The following is a 21,053-nucleotide window of genomic DNA, read 5'->3' as shown; positions in this document are numbered from 1 at the left end:
ACTTACTATACCATCATTATACATATACAAATGTGTATTGTATGTCAGGACCCACATTGCAGATTTTCAGACAAATGCTGACTTTCATAACTACAATACCCGTAATAGCGCAGCACTCCATAATCAGTGAACAAAAAGAACGAATACACAAAGGCATGTGAGCCATATCGGTGCAAAACTGTACAACACACTGCCAATCAACATCAGGCAGTTAGAAGGTGATAACAAATTTAAAACAGAATTTAAAAAATTTCTAGTAGAACAATGTTTTTATTCTGTAAATGACTAAGTAGGTCAATAAATTTTTTCTGGTGATATTTATAAAGGCAAAATGGAAAATACTCTATCTGTACCCAATCATTCATTACATTTACATACTTAAAGGACAGCTGTTGTGTGATGTAAATATATACTTAAGCAGTGTTGTGTATATAAGGACTTGCCGTTTGGGGAGGGCAAAACAAAAGCCTTATGAAAAACAGACTATGCATTTAAAATAACAAGCAGGGATGTATATAGGCTATATTAATTTCATTGTATTATTATTAACTACATTGTATTATTTTGTTTTGTACTTTTTTACGTATATATTGTTAGTGTCCCATTTATTTGAAATGGCTTACATGTACCCTTGACAACATCCATACAATATTTATTGTCAACGGATGGATAAATAAAATCAATAAATAAATAAACCTACCCACACACAAAACCAACAGTGACTATCATGACTATGACACAAGATCAAATCACGACTTGCATGCAAATTGAAAAATTTTGAGCCTAGTACAAAAAGGTTTGTACTACTCAAACAAAAAGGTATTTAATGCACTTCCTATGGACATAAAAAATCTTACTAGTGTGATACCACAATTTAAAAGTAAATTAAAAGAATATCTTCTGGAACACTCTTTTTCCTCTCTTGATGAGTTCTCTGACATATACACTTCTATACTGTAAGTTGGATGTGGCACATTGACTTGTAATATTTTCTGTTACCAATTTGTAACTGAACATGACCTATGTCAGAATAACACTGTACTTCACTTCTAGAGAAGTTACAACTTAATATGGAATAATTGTACCTTATTACTGTATTGTTTTATACCTCTATTTTACTTCAGGACTTGCCCAAGTTTGTAATTGTTAACATAGTTTGTTTGTTTACACACATTGCAATTTGTATCTGTTAGCACCTATAAGTAGGTTACTGTTCTTATGTATAATTATGACTTGTTCCACATCCATACAATTCTCTTGTATACTGGATCTATGGAACATGAATAAATAAATAAAATAAATAAATAAATACAAAAAGATAAAGAAAAATCAGGATGATACAGTAAACTGCTATTAATTATTTCACTTTTTTGTTTTTGGAAAGTCTCTTCATATTCTTTACTCCAGATCCACATGACATTTTTCTCCAACAAATTGCTCAAATATAACTTATTAAAACATTGATCTGCTACAAATTTTCTATGAAGTCCAAATACCAAAACATTGGCTTTAATTTTTTTGTTTTGTTTTTAGGAACAGGAAAGCCATAAACTGCTTATTTCTCTGGGTTTTGTTGTAGTCCTTTGTCATTAATTATGTGGACAAAAAATGAACTACTTCTTCTTACAAACTATGATTTACTTAATTTCAACTTCATTATACACCCTTTGAACTTCTTTTAGTGCTTTGTTTAAAGATTTATAGTAATCATGCCAACTGGAACTAGCTATTAGCATACACATATACTGCTACTGTATCATTCCACAAAATTTCATCAGTTACCCTGATACACACACAAACAGATGTATTTAACCCAAAAGGTACCACACAATACTGTTAACATTTTCCTTCATGTAAAAATGCTGTCCATAGTGTTGACTCCTTAGCTAAGTGCTAAGGGGTATTACAGTAACATATATGACACCACATGAAATAATGTATAACCATGAAATTTTTGTAAGCTCTAAACAATATTGGCATGTCTCTCACTTATTCTCTCTTTTTTTACTTCATTTAACTCCATGGCATGTAACACCACTGTGACTTTTCCATTCTTCTTAGTGACTACTATTATGGCTTGTTATACCTGCTATTAGATATTTCAACTTCAACACTTGCAGTTAATTCGATACAGCATTTCATTGCCATTGACACTATACTGTTCTTCTTCTTCTTCTTCTTCTTCTTCTTATTATTATTATTAGTGTCAGTGAGTTCTTTTTTACTGTACCCATTCTGCAAACAGTTCCTCAAACGTGCCTAACCTGTGATTAATGGTCCTTTGTAGCAGCAGTTCTAGTGTGTTGGCATCTTGTGTTATTTTGGATTAACAAAAAGTTTGAAATGGTGGACACAACACTAAAGTAGTTAGTGACATTTTCACAGATCTGTTGGCACATGATAACTAGTGTAAGTTGGCACTTTTGTAATAAAAAAATAATCACCAATTAAAAATGGAACCTTCTGGAAGAAGAAAACGTTAATTGTGGATAACTTTTGAAATACGTTTTTGGAAAAAGGAGCTGCCAGAGATGGTGTTCATATGAGCATGAAGTTTGCTTGCTTGTGTGAGTATGTGTGTGTTTCTTTTCTGCTGAAGTCTTTGGGTGAAAGCTAAATGTGTAACAGTCTTTTTATTCTACCTGTCTGCAACTCAGTGTGACATCTTTACAATGAGTAGCAATCTATCCTTTTCCAAATATATTCACAGTATCTTAGTTGAAGGACTTTTTAAAATCTGTATATGAACATTTTATACCTATTTTTCTTAACTTCCTGTTTGTTTTTCAACCCTCAACTGGGCATGCATACATATAAAGTGCACCATCCACAAATAACAGTGTCTCGCACCATTCCATTGTTGTTTTAGAGTTGCGAGCCCTTACCTATTCCTTCATTATTCCTTCAGCTAACACAGTCATATGTCCGAGTGAGCAGCAGTAATATACAATAAACAATGGCTAGGTGAGAAAAAATTTACGATCCCCGCAAGGAAATTACCCAGATTCCAAGCTAGCGGCAGAATCTCATAATGAGGCAGTTGTTTATGAGATAATTAGCAAGTGAATAAGCATTTGGCTGTGATCTGATGCAACTACAGTGTTTACTGCTCTGAGTGGGTCATTACTCTGGGGTAACATTTGTACATGGCAAAAGAGTGATATAACAAAAGTTTATTTTATTATTGTGTAATTAAAAGTGATTCAGCTAGTATAATTTTACTTTATTTTATGGTTGTTTAATTAAACGAAGATTAAACTGTGATTTTGCTCATATATGTCTACCTTGGTAACATAAAGACAGCTATTCTTTACATGTGTACAAAGTATGCTGCTCACCCACTCATGTTATAAAAAACGGTGTGCCCAGTTGAAGATTAAACAAAGAATACACACATACTTTAATTCAGAACAAAGAATTTTATGGCTCTGAACAAGGATGAATCTGGAAGGAAACAAAAGAATAAATAACCTTTAAACAAAAGGATTAAGTAATTTAGTCCGTTTCTATATCATATTTTTATAGTTTATTAATTTACGACTTGGCAAACAAATGGTAATGAGATGGGGAGCTATTAATATCAATGGGGGCTACTCTGGGAAGAAGGTAGAGCTGGCAGAGGCTGCAGGTAAGATGGGGCTGGACGTTTTAGCTGTTAGTGACATTCGGGTAAGGGGTGAGAAAGAAGAGGAAGTGGGAGAATACAAGGTCTACCTGTCAGGACTCAAAGCAGGAATAGCACAATGGGGTGTAGGGCTTTACATCAGGAAAGAAATGGAACCCAGTGTAGTTGCAATAAGGTATGTAAACGAACGACTGATGTGGATAGATTTGACAGTGTCTAGCAAGAAAATTAGGATTGTGTCAGTATATTCACATTTGAAGGGACAGATCAAGATAAGATGGATAGTTTTTACAAGGCACTCAGTGACGTAGTTGTTAGAGTAAAGGACAAGGACAGTGTTCTGCTCATGGATGATTTTAACGCGAGGATTGGAAATCGAACAGAAGGGTATGAAATGGTTATGGGTAAATTTGGAGAGGATATGGAGGCCAACAGGAACGGGAAACAACTCTTGGATTTCTGTGTCAGTATGGGCTTAGTAATCACAAACTCCTTTTTTAAACATAAGAACATTCACCGGTATACTTGGGAAGGCAGGGAAACCAGATCTGTCATTGACTACATAATAACAGATCAGGAATTCAGGAAGGCTGTTAGGGACACACGTGTATTCAGGGGATTCTTTGATGACACTGTTCATTATTTAATCTGCAGTGATTTGGGATTATGAGGCTGAAAGTGCAGGAGGTCAGGTCCATATGTAGGAGGATAAGAGTGGAGAAACTTCAGATTAAGGAAATCAGGCACAAGTACATAACAGCGATCTCAGAAAGGTACCAATTAGTTGAATGTAGTCAATTACAGTCATTGGAAAAGGAATGGACAAGGTACAGGGACACAGTACTAGAAGTGGCTAAAGAATGTCTTGGAACAGTAGTGTGTAAAAGTAGGATGAAGCAAACAGCTTGGTGGAATGACACAGTCAAGGCAGCCTGTAAAAGGAAAAAGAAGGTGTATCAAAAATGGCTACATACTAGAACTCAGGTAGACAGATAAAGTTATGTTGAAGAAAGAAACAAAGCCAACCAGATAACTGCAGCATCCAAGAAGAAATCTTGGGAAGACTTTGCAAACAGGTTGGAGACTATGGGTCAAGCTGCTGGAAAACCATTCTGGAGTGTAATTAGCAATCTTCGAAAGGGAGGTAAGAAGGAAATGACAAGTATTTTGGACAGGTCAGGAAAACTGCTGGTGAATCCTGTGGATGCCTTGGGCAGATGGAGGGAATATTTTGAAGAGTTGCTCAATGTAGGTGAAAATACGATCAGTAATGTTTCAGATTTCAAGGTAGAGTGGGATAGGAATGATGATGGAAATAGAATCACATTTGAGGAAGTGGAGAAAATGGTCAATAGGTTACAGTGCAATAAAGCAGCTGGGGTGGATGAAATTAAGTCAGAACTCATCAAATACAGTGGAATGTCAGGTCTTTTAAATGGCTACACAGAATAATTGAAATGGCCTGGGAGTCGGGACAGGTTCCATTAGACTGGACAAAAGCAGTAATCACACCAATCTTTAAACATGGAAACAGAAAAGATTGTAACAACTACAGAGGTATCTCTTTAATCAGTGTTGTGTGTAAAATCTTCTCAGGTATTGTTGAAAGGAAAGTGCGAGTATTAGTTGAAGACCAACTGGATGAAAATCAGTGTGGGTTTAGGTCTCTTAGAGGTTGTCAGGACCAGATCTTTAGCTTACGGCAAATAATGGAGAAGTGTTATGAGTGTAACAGGGAATTGTATCTATGCTTTATAGATCTAGAAAAGGCATATGACTGGGTTCCTAGGAGGAAGTTATTGTCTGTTCTACGAGATTATGGAATAGGAGGCAAACGTTTGCAAGCAATTAAAGGTCTTTACATGGATAGTCGGGCAGCATTTAAAGTTGACGGTAAATTGAGTTCATGGTTCAGAGTAGTTTCAGGGGTAAGACAAGGCTGCAACCTGTCTCCACTGTTGTTCATATTATTTATGGACCATATGTTGAAAACAATAGACTGGCTGGGTGAGATTAAGATATGTGAACACAAAATAAGCAGTCTTGCATATGCCGATGACTTAGTTGTGATGGAAGATTCGATTGAAAGTTTCCAAAGTAATATTTCAGAGCTAGATCAGAAATGTGAGGACTGTGGTATGAAGAATAGCATCTCCAAAACGAAAGTAATGTCAGTGGGAAAGAAATATAAACGGATTGAGTGCCAAATACGAGGAACAAAGTTAGAACAGGTGGACAGTTTCAAGTACTTAGGATGCATATTCTCACAGGATGGCAACATAGTGAAAGAACTGGAAGCGAGGTGTAGCAAAGCTAATGCTGTGAGCGCTCAGCTATGATCTAGTCTCTTCTGCAAGAAGGAAGTCAGTACCAAGACTAAGTTATCTGTGCACCGTTCAATCTTTCGACCAACTTTGTTGTATGGGAGTGAAAGCTGGGTGGATTCAGGTTACCTTATCAACAAGGTTGAGGTTACGGATATGAAAGTAGCTAGGATAATTGCAGGTACTAGTAGAGGGGAACAATGGCAGGAGGGTGTCCACAATGAGGAAATCAAAGAAAAACTGGGAATGAACTCTATAGATGTAGCAGTCAGGGCGAACGGGCTTAGATGGTGGGGTCATGTTACACGCATGGGAGAAGCAAGGTTACCCAAGAGACTCATGGGTTCAGCAGTAGAGGGTAGGAGGAGTCAGGGCAGACCAAGGAGAAGGTACCTGGATTTGGTTAAGAATGATTTTGAAGTAATAGGTTTAACATCAGAAGAGGCACCAATGTTAGCACTGAATAGGGGATCATGGAGGAATTTCATAAGGGGGCTATGCTCCAGACTGAACGCTGAAAGGCATAATCAGTCGTAAATGATGATGATGATGATGATGATTAATTTATCTCACAGGTTCTCTTAAATCGTAACTTCTATGTGGCCATACTGACAAAATTTATCAGGTATTGAAGGTCCAGCAATAAGAATATAGCTCCTGGAAGCTCAGCATTCAGTGTCTCTTTTTCGTATTCATAGATGTCCTGTCTTAGATAACTATAGCTAGTATCTACACTTCATTCTTATTCATGTTGTTGTATTAAAATAACTTCTCATTCTATGTGCATTTTTAGCAAAGTAAATCTAATTCAAAAATCAGTTAAAAGCTATTTGCTCTTTTCTTTAATGTTCTTGTGAATTTTTCTGTATTGGTAAGGTATTAAAATTTTAATTTTAAAAATGTAGTTACCATGTTCGATATTCTGCAGGTTATCTTGGTAAACTAAGTTCCAGATTCAGGTACAAGACAGCAGTTTGCACAGATGAGAGGGTACGCACAATGAATGAGATAATTTCTGGAATTCAGGTTATCAAGATGTATGCATGGGAGAAGTCATTCACAAGATTAATTGCTGCTACACGAAAGTGAGTATGATTATATTCACCATATCCCTATTTTCACTTTAGAAATACACGTCTGGAGGGTTTAATATGAGGTATTATGAGTGTGTGTGTGTGTGTGTGTGTGTGAGAGAGAGAGAGAGAGAGAGAGAGAGAGAGAGATAGAGGGCTTATGCTCCATCTCTAATAACCTCATTGTTGATGGGACATTAAACCTCAGTCTTTCTTCCTTTATATCTTCCCCTATGAAGAAATGGATTTCTCAGAACAGCTATCATTGGAGTGTTCATACACCCTGACATTTTCCTTCATAATTGTTTCCTTATTCCAGCACGGCATAAGAATAACACTAACCCTTGTAGACACAGAAGTAATGAAGAGAAGCTTTTGCTCCTCTCGTGTGGGAGTATCTGGTAACACAAAGTATGGTAACACTATAAATGAAATTAATTTCTTCTAAAATTAAAAATGGTCAGACTGTTATAACCACAGGTACCTGTCATGTATTTATTGTCTGTATTTCACCAGTGAGTGATCATGACAGTCGTAAGGGGTCCAATGTCATGCCTTGCAATGTCTTGTAAACATGAAGTAGAAGGAGTCTGAAATATAGTGCAAAAAGAAGCTCATTATATATATATACCTAAAAACAAAGATGATGTGACTTACCAAATGAAAGTGCTGGCAGGTCGACAGAAGAACACAAACATACACACAAAATTCAAGCTTTCGCAACAAACTGTTGCCTCATCAGGAAAGAGGGAAGGAGAGGGAAAGACGAAAGGATGTGGGTTTTAAGGGAGAGGGTAAGGAGTCATTCCAGTCCCGGGAGCGGAAAGACTTACCTTATGGGGAAAAAAGGACGGGTATACACTCGCACACACACACATATCCATCCACACATATACAGACACAAGCATCTGTTTTTAGGTATATTTTTCCTTCATGGAATGTTTCCTTCTATTATAATCATTATATATAGTTATAATAGAAGGAAACATTCCACGAAGGAAAAATATACCTAAAAACAAAGATGATGTGACTTACCAAATGAAAGTGCTGGCAGGTCGACAGACACACAAACGAACACAAACATACACACAAAATTCAAGCTTTCGCAACAAACTGTTGCCTCATCAGGAAAGAGGGAAGGAGAGGGAAAGACGAAAGGATGTGGGTTTTAAGGGAGAGGGTAAGGAGTCATTCCAGTCCCGGGAGCAGAAAGACTTACCTTAGGGGGAAAAAAGGACGGGTATACACTCGCGCACACACACATATCCATCCACACAGATACAGACACAAGCAGACATATTTAAAGGATGTATACACTCGCACACACACACATATCCATCCACACATATACAGACACAAGCATCTGTTTTTAGGTATATTTTTCCTTCATGGAATGTTTCCTTCTATTGTCTGCTTGTGTCTGTATATGTGTGGATGGATATGTGTGTGTGCGCGAGTGTATACCCGTCCTTTTTTCCCCCTAAGGTAAGTCTTTCCGCTCCCGGGACTGGAATGACTCCTTACCCTCTCCCTTAAAACCCACATCCTTTCGTCTTTCCCTCTCCTTCCCTCTTTCCTGATGAGGCAACAGTTTGTTGCGAAAGCTTGAATTTTGTGTGTATGTTTGTGTTCGTTTGTGTGTCTGTCGACCTGCCAGCACTTTCATTTGGTAAGTCACATCATCTTTGTTTTTATATATATATATATATATATATATATATATATATATATATATATATATATATATTTTGCACATTCAGGAGATACATATTTTGCCCTCTTTGCCTGTGAGAATGTCATAGGAATAAAAAATAGTACCAGACTTCTTACTGAAAAGACAGAGATACTTGAAAATACCAACTAATGGTTCAGGGCATGAATTATGATTAAATTTGGGCAAGACACAGTATATACAATTCAGTACTTCTCCTAGATTTCCTCAAGCTATAAAAAGAGAGCATTCAGATAATGATATTTAGTAAGTACATACTGTTAAGTTCTCAGAACAACAGTTATATACTTGTACTGCTTTTGAGAATTTTTGGAAGCTACTTTTGTCCTTTGCATAATCTACAAGCAATTTGTAACAAATCAGCATTTGCAATTTAGTTACTGTACAGATCTTCTAACTAACAAATTGTGATACATCTAGTTTTCCCTCAAAGAGGACTAGCCCTAAACATTAGCTGCATTTATCACAAATTAACTATGTATTTGAGTTTGCTAACCACTATAATTAACATCAAAAGATTTTAGGAAATTAGTAATTTTTACCACATGTTTTTGTGTTGCCTTAACAGAAATATTATTTTGTGTATCTGCTTCAATTCTTATAGAGAATTAGCAACTTTTTGGCCCAACAGATTAATAGATAATCAGCTGGTATAATTTAGAGTTATTTGTTCACTGTATTGTAATACATTGCACCAGCCAAACTGCAGCATCACTTGAATGCTGTTCTCAAACACAAAATGAGTTAGTTGACATTCGTAAGCAGCTGGTAACTGCTCTCACTACTGTCAAGCAATAGGCAGCTGCTGCATATCAGTGTGTTGGAAGAGTTCCCGAGAGTTGTGTACCTGTGATACCTGTAATGTCAAGTACAGTCCTCTCCAGTAAATCCTGTCTCCTCTGCAGAAAGTACAGGATCCATCATTACCCATCTACTTGACTGCGAGAGGCATGTCAGTGGTAGATATAGCCATACTGTACAGGATGGATGGGGACCAGGGAGATCTCATGGTGTTGTACTGATCCCACCTATCAAACAAGTTTGAGGTGCTGTCTTTCCCTGACATGGAAACTGAATCAGTGGAACTCACTTCACCTGTTTTAGGGAAACCTCTTTTGTCCGATGTCAGGAGGAGGCAAACACAAAAGGATTGGAGTCTATTAATCATTGGCAATGCAAACATATGGCAAATGATGGTATCCCTTACGGAAATAGCAGCAAGGGTCAGGAAAGGACACCAGGTACTCTCAATGTGTATTTCTGGGGGCCTCATTCAGCATGTTGAAGAGGCAGCCATTGAGGGAACAGGGTGCAGCCCACTGCAGATTGTGGAGTACATTAGACAAATTATGCCTGCCGTCTAGGCTCCGATGTCATACTTGGGTCATTCCAGTGACTGGCAGAGAAGGTTGACAAGACTAGTCTTGTGTGTGGAGTTCAAATGAAGCTCCCAATTTGCATCATTGTCCCCAGAACTGATCATGGCCCGTTGGCTCTGAGTCAAGTGGAAGGACTTAACCAGAGTCTTTGAAGATTCTGTGACAGGTTAGGCTGCGACTTCCTGGACTTGCGCCATAGGGTTGAGAACTGTAGGGTATCCCTAAATAGGTCAGGTGTGCAGTACACACCAGAGGCTGCTGCTCAGAGTAGCTGACTGTGTATAGGGTGCTCACAAGATAACAATAGCTGTACGAAACGCAGAAGTATCAGTGTAAGATCAAAAGAAATGCCTTCCACAGGTGAGAGTATTAAAATCCTAAGGTATACCACCAAAGCATTCACAACAAAATTCCAGAGTTTGAAGCACTCATGAAAAGCAGTGAAGCTCACATAATACTAGGTACAGAAAGCTGGTTGAAAACCAAGATTGATAGCAATGAGATTTTTTGGGAAAATCTAAGTAAGTATTGAAAGGACAGGCAAATGATAAATGGAGGTGGTGTATTTGTCATAGTATACGAGAAACTCAAATCCACCAAGAAAGAAACTGAAGTTGCATATGAGATTGTTTGGCCAAGACTCAGTATCAGGAGTGGATGTAAAATGATAACTGGATCCTTCCACCCACTCATCAGACTCCCCTCCTGATGTAACCAAAAGCTTTAGAGAAAACCTCAGCGCACTTACATTCATACTATAATTATTGCTGGAGACTTTAATCATCCAACAATAAATTGGGAAAATTACAGTTTTGTTAGTGGTGGGCTTGATAAGATATCCTGTGAAACTGTGAAGACTTCTCTGAAAACTACCTACAACATAAATCAGAACCCCACTCATGAAGGAAATATATTGGATCTAATGGCAACAAATAGACCTAATCTCTTTGAGGATGTCCACATTGAAACTGGTAGCACTGACCATGATGTGGTTGTGGCAACAATGATTACCTAAGTAGAAAGGACAACTAAAACAAGCAGTAGCATGTAGAGGAACTTTGGCTCAAGCTTAAACGAATAGTTGGCCACACACTGGATAGATATTTACCCAGTAGAACAGTTCATAATTGGAGAAAATCTCCATGGTATACAGTCACTGTAAAGAAACTTCTATTGAAATAGAGATGACTGCAAAACAGATGAAAAACAAAGTGTAGGGCTGTAGATAGCGAGTTGCTGAATGAAATGCATTTGGCTGTCAAGAGAGCAATGCATGATGCCTTCAATGACTACCGTAGCAGACTATTGTCAATTGACATTTCACAAAATCCAAAGAAATTTTGATCGTATGTAAAAGCTGTTAGTGGCAGCAAAGTTAGTGTCCAGTCCCTAGTGAATGAGACAGGAACAGAAATTGAGGCTAGCAAAGCAAAAGCGAAAATGGGTAACTTTGTTTTCAAACATTCCTTTACAAATGAAGGCCTGAGAAAATTGCCCCAGTTTAATCCTTAACCCAATGAAAAGATGAATGAAATAAGTATTAGTATCAGTTTCATTGAGAAAAGGCTGAAATTGTTAAAGCTGAACAAAGCTTCAGGCCCCGATTGATTCCCTGTCATATTCTACCCTGAATTTGTGTCTGAATTAGCCCCTATTCTGACTATAATCTATCATAGTTCACTTGAACAAAAAACTGTACCCAGTTTGTGATGATGCTCACTTGCTTCATTTCATCATTTGTTGTCCTCAGTGTTGATGTACTGCGTTGCTATACTGGCTGAAAAATGGGTTGTGGGAGTGCAACTAATGTCTACTTTAAAGCCGACAGATGCAGAATTGTGTTTCACAGTCTTTTACTTTCATTGTTCACAATCCCCCAATAATGCACAGCTATGGCCAGTGCACTATAGTGTAACTTTTGATAAGCCTCATTAATAGTTTTCACGTGAACATCCACATACTGAAACTTCCTGGCAGATTAAAACTGTGTGCCGCACCGAGACTCGAACTCGGGACCTTTGCCTTTCGTGGGCAAGTGCTCTACCACCTGAGCTACCCAAGCATGACTCACGGCCGGTCCTCACAGCTTTACTTCTGCCAGTACCTCGTCTCCTACCTTCCAAACTTAACAGAAGCTCTCCTGCGAACCTTGCATAACTAGCACTCCTGAAAGAAAGGATATTGCGGAGACATATCTTAGCCACAGCCTGGGGGATGTTTCCAGAATGAGATTTTCCCTCTGCAGCAGAGTGTGTGCTGATATGAAACTTCCTGGCAGATTAAAACTGTGTTCCGGACTGAGACTCGAACTCAGGACCTTTGCCTTGTGCGGGCAAGTGCTCTACCAACTGAATTACCCAAGCACGACTCGCGGCCCATCCTCACAACTTTATTTCTGCCAGTACCTCGTCTCCTACCTTCCAAACTTAACAGAAGCTCTCCTGCGAACCTTGCAGAACTAGCACTCCTGAAAGAAAGGATATTAACTCATTAAATTAACTAGATGCATCAAAAATTGTTTCTTTTTAACAGTTTCTTCTACTACAAGTGTTAGGCCTAATTATTTGTTTAAATCATGAAATTAACAAATATCATTACACAGACAATACTTTTGACAAAAGTGTTAATTACTTTTGAATTAATTAAGGACTGGTTTTGCTAACATGTTTTCAAATGGAGTCAAATAGATCCTTTGAGAATACTATTATTTGTTCCTCACAATGTTTATAATTAGTGCAGGATTTATATTTGTTTATATATCAACAATAGAATTTAAGTTACGGAACAATTCCTGATTTTGCCCTATGATAAAAGATACTAACTAGTAATAGCCAAAATAAATTAGAAAATCAACTAGTTACCTAAAACTAAGCACTAAATTAGATTTGGTGTTACATTCTTAAAGACTAAGGGCTGACCTTTCTCTTTTATGAAGATACAGATTACACTCATGTATGTTAATCATAATTAGTTAGACATGAAAAAGTGAATTTTAAGGAGACAGATGGCAAAACAAGAGGGGAAGTAAAAATATCCCAGCTTGGCTTCATCACAAGTTCTTGAAAAAAGGAACAGGTCACACCCATCTGCAAGAAGGGTAGCGGAAGTGATCCACAAAACCACAGTCCAATATCCTTGACATAAATTTGTTGTATAATCTTAGAACATATTCTGAGCTCAAACATAATGATGGATCTTGGAACAGAATGACCTCCTCAATGGCAACCAGCATTGGTTTCAGAAACATTGATCATGTGGAATGCAACTCATACTTTTCTCATCTGACATATCGAAAGCTTTCAGTCAAGGCAACCAGGTAGATGAAGTGTTTCTTGATTTCCAAGAATTATTTGACTCTGTGCCTGACCTAAGCTTATTGTCAAAAGTATAGTCAATAGGGTATCAATTGAAATTTGTGACTGGATTGAGGACTTTCTGGTAGGGAGGACACAGCATGTTATCTTCAATGGGGAGTAATCAGCAGATGTAGAAGTAAATTTGGATGTGCCCCAGGGAAGTATATTGGGACCCTTGCTGTTCATGTTGTTTATTAATGACCTTGCAGACAATGTTAATAGTAAAATCAGACTTTCTACAGATAATGCAGTTGTAGATAGTGAAGTAATGTCTGAGAGAAGCTGCATAAATATTCAGTCATATCTTGATAAGATTTCAAAGTGGTGCAGACTTTGGCAATTTCCTCTAAATGTTCATAAATGTAAAATTTTGCACTTCACAAAATGAAAAAATGTAGACCCTATTACTGTAATATTAGTGTGTCACTATTGGAATAGGCCAGCTCATACAAATGCCTGGGTGTAACACTTTGTGGGGATATGAAATGTAATGATCACATAGGTTCAAATGTGGGTAAAGCAAGTGGTAGACTTCGGTTTATTGGTAGAACACTGGGGAAGTGCAGTTAGTGTACAAAGGAGATTTCTTATAAATCACTTGTGCAACTGGTTCTAGAATGTTGCTCAAGTGTGTGGGACCTGTACCAGATATGACTAACAGCAGATATTCAACACATGCTCAGGAAGGTAGCACAAATCACCACCCACCAAGCATGTCATATTCCAGCCCTGTCACAAAATAATTCTACCCTAACAAAGGCTGGGGCACTTGTGAAAGCAGCCATGTCATATACCAGCTTTGCTGCAGTCATTGCACAGCTTTTTATGTGGGTATGACCATCAACCAGCTGTCCACAAGGATAAACTGAAACTGCCAAACTGTGGCCAAGAGCAAAGCAGATCAGCCACTGGCAAAACATGCAGCTGAACATAAAATGCTTGATTTCAATGGCTGCTTCACAGCCTGGGCCATCTGGATCCTGCCCTCTACCTCCAACTTTTGAGAACTGTGCAGATGGGAGTCATCCTTACAACACATTCTTCACTCTTGAAATTATTGCTATGGTAACCTGCTGTCCCCACACCCTCCACCCAATAGTTTCTGCCTCCTCTAGCTCATCACCTCCTCCATTTTCTCACCTCCCACCCTCTTTGTGTCCCACACTCTGCCAATGCAATCACATCAATCTTTTTATCTTTCCCTCTCCTCTCCTTTCTTTTTTGCTCCCCCCCCCCCCCCCCCCCCCCCCCGTTCAAATCTCTAGGGGAGAAAAGATACATCAAACACCTTAAGGTAAAACACCACATCAACATGGGAACAATCATCTAGCAGTTAGCAAGCACATGTATAGGGTATTGTTGCCTGCACAATGCAGCATTTGGGTGGAAGTGCAGAAGGTGCTGCAAGATGATATCATTGAACTCTCAGAGAATCCTTGGTCCTCTCCTGCAGTCCTTGTGAAGAAGAAGGATGGAACAGGGCATTTCTGTGTTGACTAACAATGACCAAAAAAAAAAAAATATTGAAGAAAGGTGGTACCACAATGCAGCACTTTGGTGACACCCCGGATTGCTTGAAACGAGCAAAGTAGTTTACACCTGTGGGCATGGAGACAAGCTACTGGCAAATCTAGGATGATGAGGCTGACCAGGAAAAGATGAGCTTCAAAACATCTGATGGCCTCTAGGAGTTCAAGTTTACACTGTTTGGACTATGTAACACTCCAGCTAACTTAGAACTTATGATGGACAACCTGCTGGATGACATTCTTGGCTTTTTGATGACATTTGAAGGCCATCAAAACTGACTGATAACTGTGTTGAATTGTGTTCAGATTGCAGGCCTCTGCATGAATCCAAAAAGGTTTCACCCAAAAAGTAAAAATCTTGTGGCACTTAGCGAATGAAATGAATTCCATTGCAATTCAGAAAAAATAATGACAGTCGTAGATTTTCTGACTTGTTGGCACATTTTTGACGTCTTGATGTTTCCGTACTACTAGTTATTCATAAAAAACTCCTGTACAAAGGTATCTCCTTTACTAGAACTACTACAGATAAGTGCCAATTTTCATGGAATGAGGCACGAGAAATATCTTTCCTTGTCCTTAAGGAGGCACTAACATCTCCTTCAGCTCTAACATTTCATGATTAGAATTCTGAGACAGAGCATTACATCAGTGCTAGCAGTTATGGGATATGAACAGTCCTAGTTAAAATTAAGGAAGGTGCTGAAAAAGATGGTAGATTATACTGTCAGAATACTCTCCAAGCCCAACATGAGCTACTCTACAAACGAGAAAGAGATTCTAGCAGCTGCTTGGGTTGTGGATAAGTTCCAGCTGTATTTATTGGGCAAACCTTTCACTGTTGTGATGGACCATGATTCTTTATGCTGGCTGACTAGTCACAAGGATCAGTCAATCAACTGGAGAAATGAGCACAGTGACTTGTGGAGATGTCACAGTGGTATACAGAAGTGGATGCAAACACAAGATTGCTGACTAGTTTTTAAGGAATCCTTTGTCAGAACACAGCAATATATTCAACATCTCAGTCATCACTGCATTAAATGACATTGTTATTGGGTAGAGGGAAGACCCAGAATGGCTGAAAAATAGAATTCTTGAAGGAGAGGAACCAACAAAGGAGAAATCCAGTTAATAAAGAGAACATATATTAGAGGAACTAGAATCTGATGGGGTGTAAATGATTTCTCATCACCCCAGCTCAGTTACAACCAGCAAGCCTGAAATTTTTCCATGATGCTCCAGCATCTAGTGGTCTTCTGGGATTTGTGAAAACTTTAGACAGAATTACATACAGGTGTCACTGGCCAGGTCTCTATTTGTTAGACACTGTGTTAGCCTCTATAAAGAATCGTAGTGATGAAAGCATGTGTCACAGTTACCTCTTGGGAATCCAGTATCAATTCCACTCAAGATTGCCATTCCACTGAGCTCCAGTGGACCTCTTGTGGAGGCCCCAAAGTCAACAATTGAGAACTGATGTTTAATAGTTTGCACTGACTCTGCTACATTGTCCCCAAAGCTGTAACCACTGCTGAAGCTCCTGAAATTGCAAGGTTCATTTAGAAGACATCATTTTGAAGTGCTCCAGTTCTAAGGTTTTCCATCTTTACCAATATTGAACTTCATCAAATTTTAAAAAATGCCCTTTCAAACCTTGTTGGGGCAGTGAGATGACTTTTTCTTCATTCCTCCAGTATTGTAAACTACTGGATCATAAAGTGGAAGCATTAGAGTTTATATATGGATGGAATAATAAATAACTATTCTAATTAGTACAAATTATGTTTTTTGTTTAAATCTGTTGCACTTTCTTCTTTACATAGGTTCAGTTGTCTAAAAGAAGTTACTGTTTGCTATTGGTTGCAGTAACACAGTCATGTCTAATCTCTGTGTTGAATATCAGTCCTGTATACCTGTATATAATAAAAGTGTCAGTTTTTCCACTCAGGTTTATTCTTCTTTGCAGCAGTCTGACATTTTCAGTTGCAGCTTCATCATACAAATTCAACTAACAAGTCTTTCTTCACACCAAGAACATACTACTTCTTACAACAGAACAGAGTAGACTCCAGACTACTACTACCACTCAACTTTTAACACATACCAAAATATGATACATCAAGAAGACTAGAGACACAATAAATCACAGCACAGTGATTTTATAGAGTATCAATTTTTATTTTCAGATAAATGTATGTATAATTGATTATTATTTTTAAAAATGTTTTCAAATTGTTACCTACTGTGAATTGTAGAAATAATAGTAATGTCAATAATTTCAAATAGAAAATATGAAAAATAATTATATTATTGGAAAAATAATTGCAATAATAATATTTATATTAGATTCATTGTTTGAACACAAATTTTTTATGTGAGTATAAATAAAATAATATTTTACAATCTGTTTATTTGAAAGCTAAAATTTACGTGATTTCAGAAAAATGTCTGTATTGTGTGATCTGGTTGCCTTAGTGCATCGGGTACTTGGAGTATTTGTATGTATCAAGCACTCTGATTATTTTGTGTGTATCATCAAATACAATATGTAATCAAAATGAGCCATTGGTCAGTTCTACCACACAGCTGAGATTAGTGTCAGAGGTAATTTCATGTTGCAACATCACACAGAGAATGGCGGCTGCACATCACTCACAGATAAATGGCCTCACAGCATGTATTAATAAGTTGGCAGATATTATGTTGATGTACATTAATCTTAAACAGAGAGATTCGGATACAATACTTCTCCTGTGACATCAGCATATAACACAGTGAAGCAAGATGCTAGAGGCCTCACACTGTTCTGTCTGTTCCATGATCAAGAGGCCAAAATGACAGTGGATACACTATTCTCCTTTCAATCAGAAGATACTCAGGATGGCTGTGTTAAACATTACACCACCAGAATTGAAGGAGCAAGACAACTGGCTTGTATATGGTCCCTGAGATTGCAGGAGAGGGATCGAGAGTGCTATAACGTGAAACACTATCCTGTGAGATGAAGCCCAGGAGACTTGGCATGGATGTTTATCGTGAGACACAGATCAACAATGAGAGCTTCTTGCTCAAGGAAACTTAAGATCTTCTCAATGACTGTGAAGGTTCAGCAAAAAAGGTTCATCATAATGCAGAGGATGTGACAAAATGACCAGAACACAAGGATTCACCAGTGCTGCCATATTGACAACCACTGACAAGATCTAGATCCAGGGTGCTGTAGTCAGCTGCAATGAGAATGTGTGAAACAGCTGTGCAGCCTGTCACCAGCTCAAATCTGACCTAAGCAATTATTTGTTATGCAGTATTTACAACTTTTGGAAGTTTCTTAATTTCTTATATTTGTAATGTTTGCATATTACGGAGTATTTTATGTTAGTATAGATAGCAGCATTCACTGCCAGAGTTCACTTCTGTTCTGTCTGTATGTTAGTGTTCATAATAATCTTGCTTTCAGTGCTATGTGTTGTACTTTACTGATGATCCTGCTTTCAGATTTTGGCTTGACTCAGGTTACAAAGTGACAATATTTTCAGAATCAAATGTTGTTCTTATATTCAGGAATTAATTACTTGTTGTATATACAGCTAAGGTGAAAGGTTCTTGGCCAGGCAGAAAGGCAGCATTGATGCTGATGAAATTATGTGTTTATTATGTTGGTGCATATTCTGTAGTAACATAATTAGTGTGTCAGTTTGTTTTGCAGAATAGTTCTGTTTATATGGCTTCTCAAAGTAAGCATGTGCCTTTTATTGATATTGATGAACTAGAATACATTATTGCAATAAAATTCTGTATTTTTTGTTGTTAATGCACACATTATTGTTTTAAAAATTGATGAAAGTGTATAAGGAGCCAACATCTTCATTTTCAAAATTTTTAAATTCGTAACCTAATTGAACCATGCTTCTCTTGAAGATGATCCAAGTGAAGGACATCCAAAAACTCTAACTGCAAATGAAGACTCAAGAAAGTATGATATAACTGGTATCATAGGCACATCAGGAGAAATAACATGGTACAGTTCACATGAAGTGCTATCTTTGATAAAGCTTTGTGTAGTATGGATCATTCATTCATTGAATTCTCACCAAAAGCAAACACAGAAATATGTATCTCATAAACCTTTGGCAATTTTAAAAAGAATCCAACAAATTTTGTGTGCCAGCTTGTTACTGTACAAACAGTGGAAAATCCAGGATGGGATAGTGACATTCTTATGAATAGGACAGTTTGCTAGTTATCCTATAGAGGAGATGTTGAGGTTCAGACAGGCACAACAAAAAGGCTGCTATGCATCTGATCTTTCAGTCAAAAGGTCTTCTAAACTAGAAAACACACAACACATTCTCACAAACACAACTCACATACATATGACCACTGTCTGTGGCCACTAAGGTTGGGCTGCAGGCGACTGTGGGTAGTATGGGTAAGGAGGAAGTTAAAGGAGGGAGGAGGAGTAATAGCACGGTAGGCAATAGGGCTGTGGGAGGGTGTAGTTGTCCTTGTGGGAGCCTGCAGGGATATGGCGGGGACAAGGCTGCTAGAGCCAATCTGGAGGTTTGACAGGGTGGGGGTGGTGTAGGAGAGTGGAAAAGATGAGAAATAGATGGGCGGGGGGGGAGGGAAGATTAGTGGGTGCATCTGTCAAATAGAAAGGTGAGGGGGAGCAGGGAAAGGGATTGGTGGGTGAAGGGCAAGAGCTAGCAAAGGTCGAGGACAGATGGTTACAGGAATGTAGGATATACTGCAGGTGGGTTTCCCACCTGCACAGTTCAGAAAAGCTAGTGTTGTTAGGTAGGATTCAGATGGAGCAGGCTGTGCAGAAGTCATTAAAGTGAAGCACATTGTGTTGGTCATAATATTCAACAACTGAATGGTCTATCTGCCTCATGGTCACAGTTTGTCAGTGGTCATTCATGTGGACAGACAGCTTGTTGTTTGTCATAACCACACAGAGAGCAGCATACTGATTACAGCTTAATTAGTAGATAACATGACTGCATTCACTGCTGCCCTGCTTTTGATGAAATAGGTGATATCTGTGACTGGACTAGAGTAGGTGGTGATGGGAGAATGTAGAGGACAGTTATTGCATCTAGGTCTGTTGCAAGGGACATGAGACATTAGGGAATGGGTTGGGAACAGGGAGAGAGTAGGGACAGACAAGGATATTACATAGGTTTTGTGGGTGGGGAATACCATTGTGTTAGGGGCACAACAAGAGGTAGTCAAAACCCTGGCAGAGAATGTGGTTCAGTGCTCTAATGCTGTGTGGTACTGAGTCATGAGGGGAGTGCTCCCTTGTGGCCAGACAGTGGGACTGTGGTAGGTGACTGAAGAGATAAAGCACAGGGGATCTGTTTCTCTACAAGGTTGAGACATAATTTTGGTCTATGAAAGCCTCAATGAGACCCTTAGTATATTTGGAGAGCAACTGCTTGTCATTGCAGATGCAGTGTTACTATTCTCTAATGCATTACTTTACTCAGTGTCCATAATTTTCTTTACGTGGGCATTACAACCAACAAGTCATCTGTCCGCATTAATGGCCATCTACGAACTATGGCCAAGAGTCAGCTGGACCATCCAATAGGTGAACATACTGTCCAACACAACATGCTTCCCTTCAATGATTGCACAGCCTGTGCAACCTGGATACTTCCTATCAACACTGGCTTTTCTGAACAGTGTAGGTTGGGACTCTCCCCACAATATATCCTATGTTCCTGTAATCCCACTGGGCTGAGCCTTCGCTAATTCCTGCCCTTCACGCACCTATCCCCATTCCTGCTCTCACTCTGGCACTACAGAGCCTTGTGTTTCACCAATGCACCCAGTAGTCTTTTTTTCCTCTTCTCTATTTCTCTCCTTTTCCTCTATATCCAACCCCTCACCCCCAATTCCCCCTCAAACCTCCTGACTGCACCTAGTTGGTCTACCCTGTCCCCACCACATTCCTGGATGCTGCCAGCACCACACAGCCTTCTATTCCAACAACGCAACCACTAGTCTTTTTTTCCCTCCCCTGC

The 21,053-nt window shown here is 38.5% G+C and overlaps 1 protein-coding gene across 2 annotated transcripts in view; it reads left to right on the top strand.

The window, feature by feature from the left end:
- LOC126162652 (probable multidrug resistance-associated protein lethal(2)03659) overlaps positions 1 to 21,053 on the top strand; it is a 481,199-nt gene that overhangs the window by 167,831 nt on the left and 292,315 nt on the right. For both annotated transcript variants that reach the window (XM_049919289.1, XM_049919290.1), the window contains one exon: positions 6,878 to 7,034. In XM_049919289.1, coding sequence (XP_049775246.1) covers positions 6,878 to 7,034 — 157 coding nt within the window. The remainder of the gene's footprint in view (positions 1 to 6,877; positions 7,035 to 21,053) is intronic.

This window comes from Schistocerca cancellata, chromosome 2 (assembly GCF_023864275.1).
Source record: "Schistocerca cancellata isolate TAMUIC-IGC-003103 chromosome 2, iqSchCanc2.1, whole genome shotgun sequence".
NCBI lineage: Eukaryota > Metazoa > Arthropoda > Insecta > Orthoptera > Acrididae > Schistocerca > Schistocerca cancellata.
Note: the sequence above shows the minus strand (reverse complement) of the source record. Positions and strands in the feature narration are given on the sequence as shown.